We start from the raw sequence: 15,978 nt of genomic DNA, 5'->3' as shown, positions 1-15,978 counted from the left end.
CAGACAGGGCACCACTGAATGCACTGTTGCGGTTTTTGCTTATTTAAGGCCTTTGAACCTCACAAAGGCTAATATTGTAATTTACTCTATTGCCTTATGAGGTTATAGAGAAAGCACTGCTGCTTCACTGATGCCATGAGCAGCTAGAAATGTGGGTCACCTTTTGAAACTGTGCATGAAAACGGGTGAGGTTGTCCTTAATTGACTCTGGCTGCATGGTGCCTTCCTTTGGTAGGCCATTTTCATAGTCCTCTTGCACCTCAAACTCTGCGTCTATTGCAGACTCCACTGTTTAAGAAGGCAAGTGAGAAGTCCCTTTCAAGAGAGAATGCACGAAAGTCACTAGAAGTGGAATTTCCGTCATCAACGAGGTTGATTTTGGAGCTGACTGTGAAGAAGGCTCTTCGTTGAAAAGGGTGTGATGGCTGACGTTGCCTTCATCCTCAAAGAGGGTCTGGCTGTCAAAGTTGGGTTTTTTTTGGCTGCAATTGATGGGGCAGGGACAACAGACTTCAATGTCACTGTCGACAAATATGAAATTTTCGACTTCCACAGAGCTGGATTTCTGCAAAACTTTTTTTTAAAGACGATGATCTTTGCCCTTTTGGAAGCGTTTTCCGGAGGAAACTCCAGATCTTTATATTGCGGAGGTGAATGTGGGTGCTTCCAGCGGCGGTTCTACCATGGGGGCGTTTGGGCGCCGCCCCCCCCTGTTTTCTCGCTGTGCGAGAAGAAGGCAGAAACAAATGCTAGTTATTTATTTATAACTACCATTTATTTCTGCCTGCCCTTCTCGCACGGCGAGAAAGCAGTCAGCAGAACTTGATTACTCGAGCCTCAGGGCAGGGGGGAGTGGCTTGGGGGAGTGGCTTGCCCAATGTTGTGAATACGGACTGTTTGGACAGCCTGAGAGGCTGTCCAAACAGACAGTATTAGCAAGAGTGGGCAAGCCGCTCCCCCAAGCCTCCTCCCACTCTTCGTTCTGCAGCATGCAGACTAGCAGAAATGACGCGGTTAGGGCAGCCGGCCGAACCAATCAGCGCCGGCTGCCATGGAGGGGAGGGAGGCTGCCTGCAGCCTTCCGTGACGAGAGCCCACACACGTCAGACGCAGCGGGCGGCGGCATTCAAAAATAAAATCCAGGACGGCGGGACTCAGCGTGGGAACAGCAGCCAAGGTAAGTTTTTTATATTTGACTCTCTTCCTAAAAAGTAAGTTTTTTTTTTAACACAGTGACTGTGTACAGCAGTACTGAACTTCAGTAGAGTGCGTGCCCGGTGCATGTGTCATCATGAGATTAACTGAAAAAGTCTGAAAATCACAATAAAACACCAGTCAGTTCAGGGTCACGTGAGCCTTCAGTGTACAAATGCAGTGTGTGGCTGCCGCTAACTCAAAAATGTGCTATATGCGATTATGCGGAGAATATAATATGAAGGCCCCAGTCTGCGTGCGCAGTGTGAAAATCACAATAATAAACAACACATACACATTGATTTCACAGGTCACGACCGTCACGTGCTTAGGCTAACTCAAAAATGTGGTATATGCGGCAGATTGAGAATATAATATGAAGGCCCCAGCCCCCAGTCTGCGTGCGCGGTGTGAAAATCACATACACAACACATTTCACAGGTCACGTCACAACCCTCACGTGAGCCTCTTCAGTGCAAATGCAGAGTGTTCGTTGGCTAACTCAAAAATGTGCTATATGCGGCAGATTGAGTAGAATAATATGAAGGCCCCAGTCTGCGTGCGCGGTGCGTGTGTGGGTGGCGGTCAGTGGCATGGATGTCATGATTAGTATGGGATGCCATCATGATTAGTATGAAGGTCTTCTGATAATCACAAAACACATTTCACAGGTCATGTGAGCCTTTCTTCAGTGCAAATACAGACCTGGTAAGTTTAATTTTAAACTTCCCCCTGCTCCATCCCCCGTGTACACCTCCCCCCCCCCCACGAGTATTGTGAGCCGGTAATGTAATGGGAGTGGGCCTGACAACACCAGAGGCTCGCTCAGGCCTCACATAAACAGATGGGCACAGGCGATGATCCATTAGACCACAGTGGTTGTTGGGAGCCAGACCGGCCTGGGCTAATTGTTCAAATGGCATACGGGACGCTCTCTGTTTTAATGGAGACACGTCCAGCTCAGAGTTTTTCGCCTGAGTTTGCAAGGCGTGTCCAGCCCATAGTGCTACGGGAATCCACGCTGATCATATCAAGGTGTATATGTATGTACATAGTTGTTGCTTCAAGTTATGTGACTAATTACAAGCAAGTCTGAAAATCTGATCTTTTCAGAGGTTTCCAGATAGGAGGCAAACTGGTGAGAGGTAACCACCGGCAGAAGACGGAAAGAACCGTGATTCTGCTGCGATTAGGAATAGTTAGAGAGGTAGACATCTGCTGACGGTGACTGCTGTCTGAACGGTATGGATGCCACAGGTGTGAGGAAGTTAATTGTACAAATCAGAGAGCTTATTAGTTCAGTTTCTTGTGCGAGTGGAATGTAAACAGCACTGCACAGTTACACAAACCTGCACGCAAGGACTTGTTCTAAAATACCACAGAGCGAATTATTTAAAAATTAACATGGTGTTGTGACATGGTTTGTTTTCCCTCAATGATTCTGGTTTATGCAGATTATTATACTTTAAGGGGTGGAATGTGCAGCCTTGGTAAGGACACAGCTGTGTGATGTCACTGGTAGTGAAATGTTCTGCGAGGTGCTAGGATGCTATGGAGTCTCACCCTTTAAATGAGCATTTTATTGTTTCTTTCATGGTTGGTAAATTCATTAATTTCATTCATGAATGTGTTTATTACTGTTTTTTGTTTATTCAGGCACTGCTCTCTTCATCTGCTATTCATTTTGCATGCGTACTCTATTATTCCTGCATCCATGCTGGGTGGTGTTGTTGGGTCACATAGGATGCCTTGGGGCTTGTTCCCTGCATATGTTGCCTGTTTGCAGGCTGTCAATCGCCTCCATTCCTTTTGATGTTACCCACAGTGGCCAATTACCTCACATGTGCATGCATTGTGTGTCTATCCATTACCGTGTGCGCTTCGGTGGTCAGGGTACCATCTCTGTGCAGTGTTCACCATTGTCACCCGGAGTTTTTTCAGATATTACACTGCGGCTTAATCAGCATTTGAATACTGATAGGCTGGGTTAGTAGAGCTCTGGGGATAGTCAGTGTGATTACAAAAATGGCGAGAAGGACCCCACAAACCCACCTTATGGCAGTCAGACTCACTCGCCACCGAGCACTCACCTCAAACTTTTACGCCCCACTACTTTCAAATGTCACCAGCCGCCACTGGGTGCTTCTATGAAAAGTCCGGCTCAGGAACATGTTTCCTTTTCTGCATTGTCTTTGTAAAAGTTCTTACTGATATACTTTCCACAGAATCATCCCCAGAGAAAAGGGCTTGCCTTTTGGAAGGGGGATTTTCTTGCTCTACTGTAGGTAAAAATGCCTTAAATGTTTTAGAAGTGAGCAATATATGTACGAACATTAGCATTAGCATTGTCTTTTACTGACCGAAACCTGGTTGGGTGAGGCGTCCAATTCGGACATTTTCTCTGCCATCCCCCCGGCGTATAACATTTTCCGGCAGGATAGAGGGAGGGGGAGTGGCGGTAGTGGTGAAGAAGAGCGCTTCCTGCTCAGTGCTTCCCCGGAACTCCATCGGGAGTTCAGAGTCGCTTGCCTTTACGCTCAGACTGTCCCAGGGTCAAGCTGTGAAGGGGCTGTTGATATACAGGCCGCCAGGCTCTGTGGGTTCCTTCTTGGAGGACCTGCAGACAGTCATCTCTGAGTTGGCGCTGTCTACACAGCATTGCGTGGTGGCAGGTGACTTTAATATCCATCTCGACGTGACGGACGACCCGGACGCTATCAAGCTGATGGACATCACATCTCCGTTGGGCCTTGTACCGTTCGTGTCCGGTCCAACACATGAGAAAGGGCATACCCTGGATCTGGTGTTTTCGTCAGTCCCGCTTGCTGAGGTGGATACCTTGCCGGTGCTCTGGACGGATCATAGGTTGATTAGATTCTCCGTGCTGGGGAACGGGCGGTTGGATAATAGCGCCCCTATGTTGCCTAGACCAGCCTCGAGAGCGTTGCATAGGGTGACGCCCGATATGTTGGAGCAGGCGCTTGAGGACCACCCATGCCACCTTTCGGGTGATCTGGAAAGTGACATCGAGGCTCTGCAGCTGTGGTTGGCTGAAAGGCTGAACGATCTTGCCCCTAGGGCAGCCCCCCGGTCCACGGCGATACGGCAATCTGCGCCGTGGTTTACTGAGGCGCTGCGTCTGGTTCGCAGCCAATGTAAGGTGGCTGAGCGGGCCTGGCGCCTCCAGTATGACGGGGAGGCTAAACTTGCCTATAGGGCTGCTGTCAAGGCCTACCACCGGGACATCCTGGGAGCGAAGAAGGAATATCTGGCTAGGAGGATTGAGTCATCGGCTAACTCCTGTAAGGAGATCTTCACTATCGTGAAGGAGTTCACGACCCCTAGCTCCTACTCCCCCCTGCCAGTATCGTCGGATACGTGGGCATGTGATCTCGCTAGCTTTTTTACCAATAAGATCAAGGCGATTCAGGCCTCCTTTGCGGTGAGGCCGGAGGAGGGAAGCGGCACCCCTGGGGCGGGTTGCGGACCATCGTGCACGCCTGTGGCGGTGTTGTCTGACTTTCCAACTGTTTCCAGCGACGCGTCCAGGTTGCTGCTGGCCAATCTTAAATCTGGCTCGCCACTTGACCCTTGCCCTGCCAAATTCTTGGCCGGGATGGCAACGGCGGTGAACCCGCTGGTCAACCCTATCCTCAATGCCTCCCTGAGGGAGGGGAGGGTCCCTAGCTCTTGGAAAAGAGCGATGGTGATCCCCCTCCTAAAAAAGCCGGGTCTTGACGCTGAGGCCCTGGCCAACTATAGGCCTATCTTACTTCTCCCGGCTCTAGCTAAGATCACCGAAAAACATGTCCATGGTGTCCTGTCGAGCTTTTTGGAAGCTAACAATCTGCTCCATTCATCCCAATCCGGATTCCGGTCCAACTTTAGTACGGAAACGGCTCTGCTGGAGGCCACTGAGATCATCAGGGAGACCTTGGATGTTGGTGGTAGGGCCATGTTGGTCATGTTAGACCTATCAGCGGCTTTCGACACCGTCCCCCACGAGGCGCTTCTAGCTAGGCTTTATGACATCGGTCTCAGGGGGACGGCGCTCAAATGGTTCACATCTTTCCTCGAGGGCCGTCGCCAGACGGTCTGGGTTTCCCAGAGCTCTGCCGAGATGCCGCCATTGGGAGTTGGGGTTCCACAGGGCTCTGTGTTGAGCCCCACGCTGTTTAACATCTTTATGTCCCCTTTGGCGGCCGCGGTGGAGGCACATGGGGCCCAGATCGTCTCCTACGCCGACGATACGCAACTCCTCTTCACCTGTGGTAAAGACCAGGAGTTCGATGGAGAGAGTATTCGGGGCTGCCTGGGAATGGTCTTCTAATGGTTCCAGTGGAACGGTTTGAAGGCCAATTCGAGCAAGTCGGAGGTCTTATTCTTCGGTTGTGCTACCGATCCTGAGTGGCGGGAATGGTGGCCGTCTGACATGTGTCCTCCCGCACAGTCATCTTTGGCTGCTAAAAACTTGGGAGTCAAGCTGGACAATCAGCTGACGCTGAGAACGCATATTCTCGGGCTGACCGCCACCTGTTATGGAATTTTGAAAATGCTCCGCCAATTCCTACCCCTGCTGTCCGTGGAGCACAGGCGGATTACTGTCAAGTCAAGTCAAGTCATTAAATTTATATAGCGCGCTACATACCCAGAGGGTCTCAAGGCGCTTGAAGAAGGGTGGGGAATTACTTGTCGAATATCCACGTTTTAAGTTGCTTTCTGAATGCTAGGTGGTTCTGAGTAAGGCGAAGGTGAGTGGGAAATGAGTTCCAGGTTTTAGCTGCCAGGTAGGAGAAGGATCTACCTCCCATGGTGGTTTTGTTGATGCGAGGTACAGTGGCAAGGGCTTGGTTGGAGGATCGTAGCTGTCGGGAGGGGGTGTAGAAGGACAGTCGTGTGTTGAGGCATTCGGGTCCGATTTCGTAGAGTGCTTTGTGTGCGTGGGTTAGGAGCCGGAAAGTAATCCTCTTATTGACGGGGAGCCAGTGGAGGTTTTTCAGGTGACCAGAGATGTGTTCTTTACGCGGGATGTCTAAAATGAGCCTGGCTGACGCGTTCTGGATGCGTTGGAGTTTTTTCTGGAGTTTGGCGGTGGTACCGGCGTAGAGGGTGTTTCCGTAGTCCAGTCGGCTCGTGACCAGAGCGTGGGTGACTGTTTTTCTAGTTTCGGTGGGGATCCAGCGAAATGTTTTTTTGAGCATGCGAAGAATGTTGAAGCAAGATGAAGAAACGGCGTTGACTTGTCTGTTCATCGAGAGTGAGGAATCCAGAATGACGCCCAGGTTCCGTGCGTGGTCCGTCGGGATGGGTGCTTTTCCAAGGGCCTCTGGCCACTAAGAGTCATCCCAGGCGGAGGGGGAGGTGCCTAGGATGAGGACTTCTGTTTTGTCTGAGTTCAGTTTCAGACGGCTGTGCTTCATCCATTCGGCTACTTCTTTCATTCCTTCATGCAGGTTGGTTTTGGCAGTGTTAGGGTCTCTGGTGAGTGATAGGATCAGTTGAGTGTCGTCGGCGTAGGAGATGATGTTGAGGTTGTGTTGGCGTGAGATGACCGCGAGGGGACTCATGTATACGTTGAAGAGGGTGGGGCTGAGTGAAGATCCTTGTGGTACGCCGCAGATAACTTCAGTGGCCTCTGACTTGAATGGTGGAAGGCGGACTCTCTGGGTTCTTCCGGTGAGGAACGAGGTGATCCATTCCAGTGCTTTTCCTTGGATTCCGACGTTTCTGAGGCGTTGTAAAAGGGTGTTATGACAGACCGTGTCGAAGGCTGCGGAGAGGTCGAGGAGGATGAGGGCGACTGTGTCTCCATTGTCCAGTAGAGTTCGAATGTCGTCTGTTGCTGCGATGAGGGCGGTTTCAGTGCTGTGCTTGGCTCGGAAGCCGGATTGTGAGGAGTCAAGGGATTTGTTGGTTTCGAGGAATGCGGCGAGCTGGTTGTTGACCGCTTTCTTGATGACTTTGGCCGGGAATGGAAGGAGTGAGATGGGGCGGTAGTTTTTGAGTTCGATGGGGTCAGCTGTGGGTTTCTTCAGGAGGGCGCTGAGTTCGGCATGTTTCCAGCTTTCCGGGAAGGTTGCGGAGTTGAGGGAGCAGTTGATGACGTCTCGGAGGTGCGGTGCTATAATGGAGTCTGCTTTGTTAAAGATGTAGTGAGGGCATGGGTCTGTGGGGGATCCTGAGTGGATAGAGTTCATCAGACGGATGGTGTCCTCAGTGGAGATTGGCTTCCAGTCATTGAGGATGTTCAGGGGGGTGGGGGTCCTGCAGGGGGTTGGGTGGGTTGGTCTTTGGGTTGGTTGTTGAAGCTGTTGTGGATGTCTGCAGTTTTGCTGTGGAAGAATGAGGCTAGGGAGTTGCATAGGGCTTGAGAGGGGGTGATGTCGTTGGAGTTGGCTGAGGGGTTGGTAAATTCCTTGACGATGTTGAATAATTCCTTGCTGTTGTGGGCGTTGTTATCTAGTCGGTCCTTGAAAGCGGCTTTCTTGGCATTCCGGATCAGTTGGTGGTGTATGCGGGTGGCGTTTTTAAAGGCGTCCTTGGTGCTGGTGGTTGGGTCTTTTTTCCAGGCCTTCTCAAGGGAGCGACAGAGTTTCTTGGATTTCTTAAGATCATCGTTGAACCAGGAGGCCTTCTTGCTGCCTAGTTTGATTTGTCGTTTTTTCAGTGGTGCTAGGATGTCGGCGCTGTTGGATAACCATTGGGTGAGGTTGGTGGCTGCTTGGTCTGGGTTAGAGGAGTGGGCTGGGGGGTTTTGAAGAAGCGATGAGGAGATCTGGTCGATGGTGATTTTGTTCCAGTTTCTTTGCAGAGTGGGTTGGGGGTGGTTGTTGGATGTGGGCTTGTTGTAGGTAAAGTGAACGCAGCTGTGGTCAGTCCAAAGGAGAGCTGTGGTGTGGCTGAAGGAGACATGTTTGCTGGAGGTGAAGATAGGGTCGAGTGTGTGACCTGCGATGTGGGTAGGGGTAGTGACAAGTTGTTTAAGTCCGAGGTTGGTGAGGTTGTCCAAAAGGGTGGTGGTGTTGCGGTCGTTGTTCTTTTCAAGGTGAAAGTTGAGGTCTCCCAAAAGGATGTAATCCTCGGAGGGGAGCGCGTGTGGAGTGATGAAGTCCGTGATGTCTTCACTAAATTGTGCGCGGGCTCCTGGTGGCCTGTAAAGGAGGGTGCCTCTGAGTGTGGTCTTGGGGTCGGTGTGGATCTGGAAGTGAAGGTGTTCAGAGTTGGCGAGATTGACGTCTGAGCTGGTTGAGATGCGGATGGATTTCTTATGGACGATAGCGATGCCTCCTCCTGTGTGGCCGGTACGGTCCTTGCGAATGATCTTATAGCCTTCCGGGATGGCAATGGTGATATCTGGGGCTGATGTGGCGTTCATCCATGTTTCTGTTAGGAAGGCGACGTCCGGAGAGATGGTGTCTAGTAGATTCCAGAGGTCAATGGCGTGTCTGTGGACCGAGCGGGTGTTGAGCAGGATGCATTGTAGGTGGTTGGGGTCGGATATCTGTTGTGTGTTCGTAGATGAAGAGTTGTTCTTGATGCCGTCGAACTTGCAGGAGTTGCAGGAAAAGGGTCCATGGGTGTGTCCAGGGGCGGCTTGGACGCAGTTGGGGAGTTGGCCGGGGTTAAGGGCAAGGAGGGTGGAGGCATCGTACGTAATGCGGGAGGGGTGGACATTACGAGGACCAGGGGCTCTGGCGCTGGGCGCGGACGGGCATAGACGGGCTTACCTTTGGCGCACCTTAGGCGCTACTGGGGCGCGTTCGCTGCGCGTGAACGCTGCGCGCACAAGCATCGGTCATAAGTAAGAGGGGGGGGGGAGGGGCGGGGGAGGAGCTGCTGGGAGGCGGGTGCGTGGTGAAGGGGGCGGGCTCCGGGCACAACAACAACAATAATGGCGGCTGGGACTGAAACGCCCATCGGGATGGGGAAATGCTTTCAAGAAATGAGTTGGTCAGCGAGGCGCCTGGGGAGCGGAGCACACTATGCGAGGGTCACAGCAGCAGGTATTACATAGAATAAAGCGATCGGCAAAGCGTGCAAGCCCAGGAAGTTAGTCTAGCAAAACACTGCAGGCAAACAATATATGCGTTGTAAGAGTGCACAAATTAAAACACTAATGCAGGCACTGGAGAGCGCTAACAATACCCAAGGTAGAGGCCCTTATTGGATCTAGGCTAGATTATGCCAATGCCCTCTTGGCCTTCCGGATTATTTGGTCCAACGCCTGCAGGTGGAGCAGAATTCTGCCGCCCGGGCAATTTTCGGCCTGCGCAGACGAGCTCGAGCTTCTGGGTTACTACAGATGCTCCATTGGCTGCCTATCCGAAAGCGGATTGTGTTTAAATCCCTGACACTGATGCACAAGGCACTGTTTGGCTCAGGTGCTGGATATCTCCGGCGGAGACTGGTCTTCTATCGTCCAGCCCGCTCTTTGCGGTCTGAATCCCTTTTCCTTGCGGTGGTGCCGCGTGTGAGGAAGGCCCGCGCTGGTGGGCGTTCTTTCAGCTGCAAAGCCCCCCAGTTGTGGAACACGCTTCCACTGACACTGCGCAGCACCGCCAACCTGCTCCAGTTCAGGAAGAGCCTGAAGACCTGGCTTTTTAACCTTTAGGTTTTTTTTCTCTGCTTTCTTCTCTGTGGTCTGTTTTTGCTTTTACTGTGTTGTGTTATTTTTATCTTGAGCTGCATGTGGAAAGCGCCAGGAAACTCTTTTCGAGTAGCCGTGCGCTATATAAACGCACTGTAACATAACATAACATAACAATAGAGATTACCAAATAGCGATTTTATATGAATTACTATTCCGCAATTATTACTAATGTTCTGAACGGCCTGCTCTGAAAATATATTTTTTTCAAACCTTCTCAAAGGGAAAGGCTTCCCAAGGGGACCCATTCCCATCTGCAAATGGGTCGCCACCAACTTTTGATTGGTGGTAAGGAGCAAATGTTTTGCAACCGCATTTCAGTCGCAAAAAATTTGTACATACCATTAAGATTCCCTATTTGGAAGGGACTCCCAAAACATGCCCCTTCTAAACAGCAATTCTGTTTTTGTTCGCAAATTCAAACTAAGATTCGGTACCCGCAATTTGGTGTTTATACATTACAAAAAGCATTTTTGCTGTCGCAACCGGCCTGATTCTGTGAACTGTGCCATTTGTTAACAGCAAAAATTCTTTGTATATTTAGCCCTAAAAGTCTTACAAACCCAGATGTCTTCTGAATAGGGTAAAGACAGTGAATACATTAATCACGAGCGTCATCAGTATATATATTCTTTTGCCCACAGACAGATTTGAAAAGATTTCTCTTTTCTTCATTAGTTGGTAACAGGAAAGGCTCCCACTAGCCAGGAAAGTGGGGATGTTCCACAAAACAAATCCATAAATACAACTTGAATTGCCCTGAAACCTGAAGTTAGGGCTCACTGAAGTTCAGGAAAGACGTGAGAAATATCAGAATGTAGTCAGGATGAGGTTACACACAAGAGAGCACAGCCCTCCTCAGGGGTTCCGTCACACATGACATGTGATAGGAAACCGAGCGATCGTGGAGTAAGGAAATGGTTCTTTTTGCTTGGACTGACTGGTTTTCCAATTTTGAGAGTGAACTGAGGCCTGCTAACCAGACCTCTGTGCCAATGCTCTGACCCGTAAAAGTGTATGTTTAAGTGGCTTATACCCAGCTGGATTAAGTTAACTTACTTAAATGTCCATGGTATATGGAGCCAGGAGTACCCCGGGCCTGTAAGTTAAAGTGTCCCTCATGGATTGCACCACTTATTGTGCCACCCAGAGTGCGACAATGTAAAACATGTCGCCCAGTCTGCCACTGCAGACCGGTAAAGCAGTTGTAAACCGCTAACTCAACTTTGCCTTTTAAAACAATGACTTAGCCCAAATGTCTCCTTTTAATATATATGGCACCCCTACAGCAGGTCTAGAGAGTCCTGAGGCAGGGTTATGTATACTTAAAAGTAGGACACGTGTTTTTAACAATGACTTAGATCAAATCTCTCCTTTTAATATATATGTCACCCGTACAGCAGGTCTATAGAGTCCTGAGGCAGGGTTATGTATACTTAAAAGTAGGACACGCGTTTTTATATGTCCTAATGGTAAAACAACAAATTGCAGATGTTACTGTGGAAAGGCTAGTAGCCCCATTTGCAATGGCAGAGTTGCACGTTGACAACTCAGCTGTGCTAACTTCTGAATGGAACAACTAAAGTTTGTACTTAAAGGTATCAAAATAATTGACACATTAAATCCGACTTGATGCCCAAGTTGAATTTGATGTAACGTTTAAGTAAATGCAACTTTTAGAAAGTTGGCACTCTGGTGCCCAAGCTTTCCAGTGGCCATTTGCAAATGCTGCCCACAAGACAGCCTTCTTCCCTTCTGGGGAGAATTTGACTGGCTCTCAGGAAAAAACAATAGAGGCCTGCTGTTGAAAGAGGTGGTACCTTTCCCTGCCAGAAGTCACACAGGGAGAGTACCCAGAAGGCGAGCTTCAAAGGGGAAGCCGCCTATGAAGGGCAAATGGTGGACACACATGAGAGGGGCTCTTTTGTTCTGGTAGACGGTTGGTGTCGGGGAGATCAGTTGCCAAACTGTTTTTTGTGGGCATGTAGCCTACAGGCAGCCACACCTCTAGAGTGGGCTACTCAGCTCCACAAACTGAGAAAGATGTTCAGCCATCTTGGGAGTGGGTGCACTTTGGGATAGTTGGAGGCCACACAATGCAGGAAGTAGTCATCCGGTGAGAAAGGGTCTGTAAGCCCATTGGCCAGTAACCGCCACATTCCCAGAGGGCACATTCTGAGCATAAATATGGCACCCAGACCTAGGATCTCATCTGGAATGGAGAGAGTACTTGAGAGAAGACTGAAGGGAAGACTGAAGAAGGACTTCCCTGCTGTTCCCTGGACCTGGCAAGAGAAGCTGCACTAAAGTCTGGACTGCACCTGCTGTTCCTTGGGTTAGGAAAGAAGGGATTGTGCCTTTGGTGCAGAACAATCTTTCCTAAGCCCCAGACAGAAGAGGTGACCTCCAAGAGTCAGCAGGCTGGCTTCCTGTTGCCGCTTCATGGCCACAAAACATGAAGCAGCCTGCCTTGGCAAGTCAGTAGCCACAAATGTTTCACCGTCACTGACTGCTGACCTGCAACCTGCGAGCTGAAGCTCAAAAACGTGCACTTGAATCTGCTGGACCTGGAAAAGTCATGGAGTGCAGTTTGGTCAGCCAACATAGACACTTACCCTCACCAAAGGAAGACGCAGGTTTTGTTGTGACTGGAGACCAATAGTTCAGTGGACTTTTGCTGGACCCACCAGGACTTTGAGGGACATCGACCCCTGTGGCCAAAGTCATCCCGCCAAGACAATGGACAAAAGCGTAGCCCTAGAAAGACCACAGTCAACTGCTCAGCATCCTGTATGATGTGCATCAGGACCACTCCATTGGTTGAGGTTCGCCCATAGAGCCTGGACCTGGACTTAAGGCAGCTTTGATTTCAATGTAACTGTTCTACAAATCCTTACTGGCCCCCTTGACCTGCTCCCTGACGAGTTGGCCATCCAAAGTGGGCTAGAGTACCGAAACACAACTTTAAAAAAGTTTCCACTAAACAATATAGTTACCAATGCCTGTAGACTTTGAGTGAAAAGCAGTGATGTATTTTTTATTTAAAAACCCATATATCCTGAACCCTCCGATGGATGTCCAAAGATTCGCAAAACTATGATCTATTTTTATAAAATGTTGTTGGATTTCTTTTGTGTTGTGTGACTTTCTAATTTCGTTGTTTTGGTACTTCTAAATGCTTTACACATGTTCCTTTGTTTAAACCTTACTTCTCTAAGCCACATCTACCCAAAGATGAGATAAAAGGTTTTACGAATGAGACAGACTGGACCTAAGATGGTGCTGCGAGTGTAGTACATGGTGAAGTCTCATAATCTCACTCTTATAATAATATACCACTTTCCTCAGAGGTGGCATCTAGGGGGAGTGGGAGAGCTCAACACTCTAATCTATTGGCTAAAGTTGGGTAGTTTAAAATGAGCTGGATGTGCTGCTAAGCAAACCCTATTGTTGGGCCTATGGCCATTATAACACCGATTACAGGTATTTAAAATTACTAAGGATTTCAAGTCTGAAGAAGTGGAATAATTCAAACCTGTGAATATATGAAACATCCAGTGCTGCAGATACACACTAGTGAGTGAGCCTAGAAAGCACCGAAGGTACCTGGAACAGAGGAGCTGGCTCTCTTGCCTCTAGCAATAAGTATTGCTGAGAGCACTCGATAACTAGTCTCTCTCGGCTATCTGGAACAGTTCCCATTCAGCTCATGTTCCTTCGTGTACAGTAACAGGATATCAGATCTATCCGTTAACTCACATGAACTTAAGTGGAGAAGACAACACATACAAAATAGGTTTCTGTTGGCAGGTCATCATGAACTCCTTGGTGTACATAATGTGCTTTCTGAAGATTGTCCTACATGGCACGCACAGCAAAAGAAGGCTGTTTTTTTAAAGAAAAACAGGCACCTTCCAGAAACAGTAGACCGTGAAAGAATATACACCAGCAGGCAAGAGGTGAAAAGTAGAGAAGCTAATCCATTAGCCCTGCCTGATAAGTAAACACAAATGGAGGGCAGGGGTGGAATGGTGACACACAGTAAGGTAGAGTGAAGTTCAGCAATGGAGGATTCCAAAAGTGTTTGAAGCAACAGCTTCTTTTTAGAGTAGCTTTTCATGAACGCTGGCACATGCAATTCAAAACAGTCTGGGAAGGAGGAGAAGCAGGATGCCAGAATACATGGGGCTGCCACTTTTGCTGACACCTGAATGCCAGCTGAGTTGGCTAAGGCAAAAGTCAATATTATCAATTTTGGCCCAGTCCAACTACACAGGCAAACATTTTATGCATCTGGGAAGAAGGTTTGGGGTATTAGCCACAAATCTAACTCAACCTTCAATGATGTCCAAGAACGAAAACACTGTTCTGCTCAAGAGTGCTGAAGTGTTGTAAACATCTTACTAGTATCAGACTTATTACATACACAGGGTTGCAAATAGCTATCAAGAACAAGCGTATATTTTGAATAAATAAAAATCACTATTGCAACACTAGAGTGACAAAACAACATTGACTGGAGAACTGCTTTGGATAAGAATTCATGTGAACACTGTACATTTAAAATTGGTTTAATAGTTCTAACCTCTTGCCGAAGGGCATGTCTGTCACAATGACATCCACAGATCCAGTCCTTAAGGGGAGGTTGAAAATATCCCAGTGTATTACATCTATCGGCAGCCCCCACGAATGCTGACTGCAAAGTGAGTAAAGAAAGAAAAATGAGTCAGGCAAGCTGTAGAATATGTTTGACCCACCAATATGCAGTAACATAAACACTGAAGGTTCTTCATCTCTTCATGCTACATGTTTTACTACAAGCTCTAGGATATGCTGGGCCGACAATTTGTAGAAACACAAACACGGAGAGCTTTCTCAATTTCTGATGCTCCATGTTTTACTGTTAACATCCACAGGTGGTTGGCTCATCGCCCCAAGCATGCCCATATCAGTTTTGCATTCATACACATTCATCTTCTCCTAATGAGATTGGTACATTTTACAGTATTGGTTATTTCAAAACTATTACCTTCATTTATATATATGTGGGTGCAGAGATCGGAAGTATCAACAGACCATGAGTTCATGGGATAGCTGGAACCTAGCTTTAATGCAGATTATCCTCCTCCACAAGCATAAGATTAATGGCTCAATGCTCTAATAATGTTACTGGGCATGGACATTAATGTCTTCTTAGAATAAATGAATGCCCTCATTGAATGTCCATATTATGTAATGGGTTTTAATGTCCCCAGGCAGTAAAAAACTCAATGATCATTAGGAAAAGGAGATGATAAAGGCTCCATAGCCCTAGACAGTACCAAGCAACAAAATGTTCAAGAAGCATTGATGTTGACCCAGGGCAAATCAATGTTGCTAGCCAGTCATATGATTAATAGACTTGGGCTGGTAATATGTATCAATGATCCTAGGCATTAATCTGCATCAATTACCTCACACAGTAATGAACATCAATGGCACTCAACAGCAGCATTAATGACTTAAGTGTCCCAGCAATAGTGGCCTTAAGGACCCCAAGCAGTACTGAGCATTTAAGTCTCCATGGAGCAATGTGCATCAATGGCCCCAGTGAGTAATGAACATCAATGGTGCCAAACAATAACAATGTAGAAATGCGTAAGCATTGATGGGCTTCAATGGCCCCAGCATCAGTAAGCCTTAATTGCCCCAAGTAGTAATGAACATGACGTGCTCTAAGCAGTAAGAATCATTAACTTCCCAATACAGTATCCTTCTAGCCTGGGGAAGGTACTGAAAGGTGACTTTTTCTGTCACCCTTTCCCCTCCCCAGCAGTGCCTTGTCAAATTTAGGGGTAGGGAACTGCAACATCATCTCGTTCCTCGCCCAGGGATATGATGATTGACCCAGACTTATTTTAAGTTGCCTTCATTAAGGGTGGGGTATACAGCTGTTAGATAAAAAAAAAGGTTCCCGGGCCAGTTATCAGCCTCTGTGCTTCTTGATCCACAAAATGGTGTCCCTGTATAAAATGGATGCGTGAGGTGGTAGGGGGAGAAATACAGGTAAATACATAATGAAAATTCACTCACATACATTTTTGGGACAACGCAAGGCCAGTGGGGTAAGGGTGGGTTGGAGGAGGAGACAAAAAAAT

At 48.3% G+C, this 15,978-nt stretch overlaps 1 protein-coding gene across 1 annotated transcript in view; it reads right to left on the bottom strand.

The window, feature by feature from the left end:
- Nucleotides 1-15,978, bottom strand: part of THUMPD3 (THUMP domain 3 tRNA guanosine methyltransferase) — a 115,505-nt gene that overhangs the window by 65,505 nt on the left and 34,022 nt on the right. Inside the window, exon 8 of the mRNA XM_086939227.1 lies at nt 14,427-14,537. Coding sequence (XP_086795353.1) covers nt 14,427-14,537 — 111 coding nt within the window. The remainder of the gene's footprint in view (nt 1-14,426; nt 14,538-15,978) is intronic.

The sequence above is a fragment of the Lissotriton vulgaris genome, chromosome 9 (assembly GCF_964263255.1).
Source record: "Lissotriton vulgaris chromosome 9, aLisVul1.2, whole genome shotgun sequence".
Classification (NCBI taxonomy): domain Eukaryota; kingdom Metazoa; phylum Chordata; class Amphibia; order Caudata; family Salamandridae; genus Lissotriton; species Lissotriton vulgaris.
The sequence above is the reverse complement of the archived record's forward strand: the minus strand, read 5'-3'. Positions and strand labels throughout refer to the sequence as shown.